Source organism: Epinephelus lanceolatus, chromosome 21, assembly GCF_041903045.1.
Source record: "Epinephelus lanceolatus isolate andai-2023 chromosome 21, ASM4190304v1, whole genome shotgun sequence".
In the NCBI taxonomy this organism is placed as follows: Eukaryota; Metazoa; Chordata; class Actinopteri; order Perciformes; family Serranidae; genus Epinephelus; species Epinephelus lanceolatus.
The window spans coordinates 27,441,904-27,446,641 of NC_135754.1; the positions used below are offsets into that span (position 1 = coordinate 27,441,904).

The window sequence follows — 4,738 nt, forward strand, 5'->3', positions numbered from 1 at the left end:
AAAATGTCCGAGAAGAAATGATAAAATGTCCGACAAATTATAAATAAAATATCTGAAAAAATATTAATAAAATGTCCGAAAAAATGTTTATTAGGCGATAATGTGTCGATTTATAAAGTTTATTATTATTATTATTATTATCATTATTATTATTATACTTTTCATTATTTTTACTATTATTATCATTATTATTATTAAGACCGTGTAAGATGTACGGAAGCGCACTGCATTCACCGAATAAACATAAAATCGACAAATTATTTCGTACCATCACGATCTCGTAATTACAATATGTGTTGATTTTTCGTAGTTTACAAATATAATGCTTTTATTCTGAAAAACGCTGACCGGAAGTACAGTCCTTGTGTTTCTTGGTGGACTCACTTTACAAAACAGATAACGTTAACATAGACATATATACACATATACACATATGAACGTTAACGTTATTACGGTATTAGCGAATGGCCTTACTGTAGTACGTCATCAGGATCTCGTAATTGATAAGGTGTCACTTTTTAATTTCTTCAGTGAATGCAATGCGCTTCCGTTAAGATGTTGTATTTTTAAATGAAATATTATTGTGTTTTATTTCATGTCATATTGTGAGCTCACCTTGCATTTTCACATTTAATTTCGTTGTTTATGTCCACTGACAATAGCAATAACACACCATTTTGTGACAAGATACTATTGAACTTTTATTGTGAAGTCCAAGCGGAAGTCTTCGTCACTCCATGTTTACGGAAGGCAGGTCACTCATGGATTCAACCTACTCTGAACACCCGCTGCTACATTAACGTTTTAAAGTATTTTATTTGTCTTCTGTTTATCGTTTCAGCCTCCTGTTGTAGATAGTTACACTCTCCGTCATGTGGGACCATGAAATCAGAGCCATGGCGTCCACTCACGCCATTATCGCCTCCTCGGTGTTCATGGCCACCGTCCTACCTGCGGCGCTCGTGCCGGGCTTCTCGGTGTACGGCACTCACCTGCTGTGGCTTTACTCGGTGTCCGGGGCAGTCACCGCGGTCAGTGTTGCCGTCTTCTGGCTGCTCGGCATCACACCACCCACCAAGAAGCACACAGTGGGATACAAGGTGCTGACTTACGTTCATTGCGACTGTTAAACTAAAATACGGAAGCCGCGAGTAAAGTAGTCCAGTTAATCTGTGGTTTGACTCAGGGAAAATTGCAATAGTAATCATTAGAGAGTTTTTGTGATCTCTTGGGACATCCAAATAACATATTAAACGTATACCATTATATACTTATGGGACTGGGGCCATTATGGTGTATAGGTGTACCTTTAATATATGATGCAGCAGCAGGGTATTAGGACATTACTGAAACATTACTATTGGAATTTCTCCCAGGTTGGGCTCATTTTTGAGTTAGATTGACTGGACTAAAAGTCCTGCATTCAAGAAGAAAAAGCACAAATGAAGGTAGAGAAGTACAGTCAGCAATATGTACTTTAAGTCTGAACAGTAAAAGTACAGACTGCAGTAACGATATTATTTCCCAGAGCTGGATATTAGCGCCATCCACCAGCCAAATGCTGGTAAAATATGGAAGTGGCTGCTCTTTTTGCTTCACTCAACAGCCCAAACAGTTCATTTCCACCCTGTTACTACTGATATTATCATATATTGCATTATCAGATTGTTAATACTGATGCATTAATGTGAAAGTAGCATTATAAAGTAGCTTGTTGGGGTCAGCCCCCTCAAAAAGGGCCTCACAAAGCAAGTTTATTCAAGTCAGAAACACAAACAGTTTAACTGCCACGTAGGCTTACAGTGCAAAAGTCAAGAGACATGATATAAAACAGGAAAATATACAATTGGGAATGTAAAAAATAAAAAGAAATATGTAAAAGTATACTATTCATATATATTTTTCAAGGGAGTGAACTTTTCGGGCCCGAGAGACGTTCATAACTGGGTATCAAAGGCTCTGACTTTCACTCTTAAAACTTTGACAGACTTTTCACGTGATTTATTCCTTTACCTGTTTCTCTCCGCAGCTGTCTCGGTTGTTTCGGTCCTGCCTGTACTTCTTCCTGTCGTGCCTGTTCTTTCACACTGTGGTTGTTCTCTATGGAGCCCCGCTGATTGAGTGAGTAGCTGCTGTACTTCTACAGTATGTTTGTATACTGGAGAGATAAAACAGTAAAGGTTGCCCGTTTTTGAGATTGCATTAGTTTCTATATCCTGTAATTATCCACTCCTAAGAGGTCCTGCTTTCTTTGCTCCGCTGTATCGACGCAGTTTCTGCTTGTATCAGCCATACTGCGAGCCTCACATTTCTCCTGTGTGTTTCAGGTCGGCCGTAGAGACGTTCTCCCTCTCTGTGCTGCTGACCTCTCTCACCACGCTGAGGTGCCTCTGTGTCCTCGGCCCCAACGTCCAGGCCTGGATACGAGTGTTCAGCCGACATGGGTGAGCCTAAAATCAGCTTTTCTTTTCCCCCTGCTCCTTGTCCTTCTGTTGTTATGTTTCACGTGCTTCTCCCATGTCTCTAAATTGAGTGTACTAACTGTTGTTGCTCTGTCTCTGTCTCCAGAGCGATGTCCGTGTGGGACACCTGTCTGCAGATTACAGTGGCCTGCACAGTGGTAGGAGCCTGGGTGGGAGCCTTTCCTATTCCTCTGGACTGGGACAGGCCATGGCAGGTCAGCACACACACAGGAAATCCTCTCACAGTATATAAAAAGACATATTTATGCCTTTACTGTTTTTTAAAATCACAGTACGTGCACAACATGATAAAGGCATGTCCCTAATAATGAATTTCTATAACTTGTGTACAATGTTTAAAATAATAGGAGTATTTTTTCTGTTTGATGTCCCCTGGCGTACGGCTCAGTTTCACCTCAGTTTCCTCTGTTAACAAGAAGCCCGTTGTTTCCATCATCCAACAGTATTAAATACAACTTCCATAAGTCTGAAATTAGGATTTAAAGCAGTAACCATCAAATGTTTTATTCAATTCAAGTCTTTTAAATGACAAAAAGGAAAAAGATTAATGTTCTCATTGTAAAGGGAGTTCTCTGCAAAATGATTCAGAGGGAGACAGTTGTAATTGGAGCATAACTCCGAATGACACCGTTGTACTTTTGGATTTACAAGTTCTTCTTTACATTACAAGTGGTGACATGGTGGGGACAAACTATGACCCTGTCAAACAGTTAAGCAGGATTTATACTTGTGCGGCAGACCCTACGCCGTTGTGAGCATTTATACTTGTGTGTTGGTGTGTCTGTGTCACTCTGCAGTTACTGTGAAGTGCTGTAAAGTTTACTTGATTCAAAACACACGTTAAACACACATTAAACATGGCTTAATAGAGACAGTTTCAAACACAAGTTATAATGCGGAATATATTCATCGACATGGAGCCTACATTGAGCTGAAACCATTTCCCTCAGTGGAAACAAAGCTTTTATTTACTTTAATTTTACAGATAAGAAACAATAAATTGTGAAGACAATAAAGCCTCCACAAAAACAGCATTTTAAGTCTTGTGTGTGATTTATCCTGGCTTCATATGAGCAGAGGAAATCTCAGCTTGTCGCTAGGCTAATTTATACAATGTAAAATGCCATAGGTTTGTGCTAATAACATTAGCATGTTGTATTTGTTTGGAAAACATATTTAGTATAAGACAGTTGTTTTGTCAGTGAACCTTGTGAGTTGTAATGGAGCCAAATTATGTACTGTTACCTTTGTTAAATGTTGCTGTTGTCCCTGGTTTTATATAAGAAGAGGAAAAAGTCTGCTAGCTGCTTGGTTAATTTATACAATGTAAAATGCCATAGGCTTGAGCTAATAACGTTAGCATGTTGTATTTGTGGGGAAAATGTGTCCAGATAAAGACAAGTGTTTGTCTGTGAATGCTGCGAGTTATAGTGAAGCTGATTTGTGTACTTGTGTTTGAAACTGTCTCTATTAAGCCATGTTTAATGTGTGTTTAATGTGTGTTTTGAATCAACTAAACTTTACAGCACTTCACAGAAACCTCCGCCACTAACTAGTGTTTAGCATAGGGTCTGCCTCACAACTATAAATCCAAGCTCACACTTCATTAACGTGAATGATCAGACTCACGCGCTCTTCCTCTTGTAGGTTTGGCCTGTTTCCTGCAGCCTCGGCGCCACGATCGGCTTCCTGACCGGACTCGTTGCAGCTCCCGCGTGGATCCACTATCACCGCAAACAGCTCACATACAAGTGCAAGTGATGGACAGACGTGTACGTTTGTGTGTTTGTGACCACGGGGGCATGTCTCATATTCCTGCTGTGTTCCTTTAACTTTATACTGATTATTTATTGGGAACATTCACTCCGTTTGCCGCCTGTAGGAAAGATGATTTTGTAATAAAACATGACGGTGTAAGCAATATTATTTTGTACCCTTGAAGGCTGAATATGTTCCTGAAGGTTTTTGACATGAATAAAGTATTGCTTCTTTCTTGGAATTTTTTGAATAAAGGGTCAGGTTTTCATTCAGTACAATTACTCCTTAGTACAAATTTGAGGCACTTTCCATGAGTGTTTTCCTCGCACACCACTTTAAACTTCTACTCTACAACGTTTCACTTCACCACACTTATCTTACTTACTTTACAAATTAAGATTTTTGCACACAAAACTTTAAAATGTCCAAGTACAGTACAGTATTTTTCATTTCATGGATTCAGCTTCTCAAATGTGTGAATATTTGCTGCTTTTCTT

The 4,738-nt window shown here is 39.2% G+C and overlaps 1 protein-coding gene across 1 annotated transcript; it reads left to right on the forward strand.

Moving 5' to 3' along the window:
* Nucleotides 1-735: 735 nt before the first annotated feature.
* On the forward strand, nt 736-4,482 carry pigf (phosphatidylinositol glycan anchor biosynthesis, class F). The gene is made up of 5 exons (XM_033611039.2): nt 736-1,100; nt 2,030-2,121; nt 2,328-2,444; nt 2,569-2,677; nt 4,131-4,482. The coding sequence occupies exons 1-5, from the start codon at nt 873-875 to the stop codon at nt 4,242-4,244; spliced, it is 660 nt and encodes a 219-aa protein (XP_033466930.1). The 5' UTR covers nt 736-872; the 3' UTR covers nt 4,245-4,482.
* The last annotated feature ends 256 nt before the right edge of the window (nt 4,483-4,738 follow it).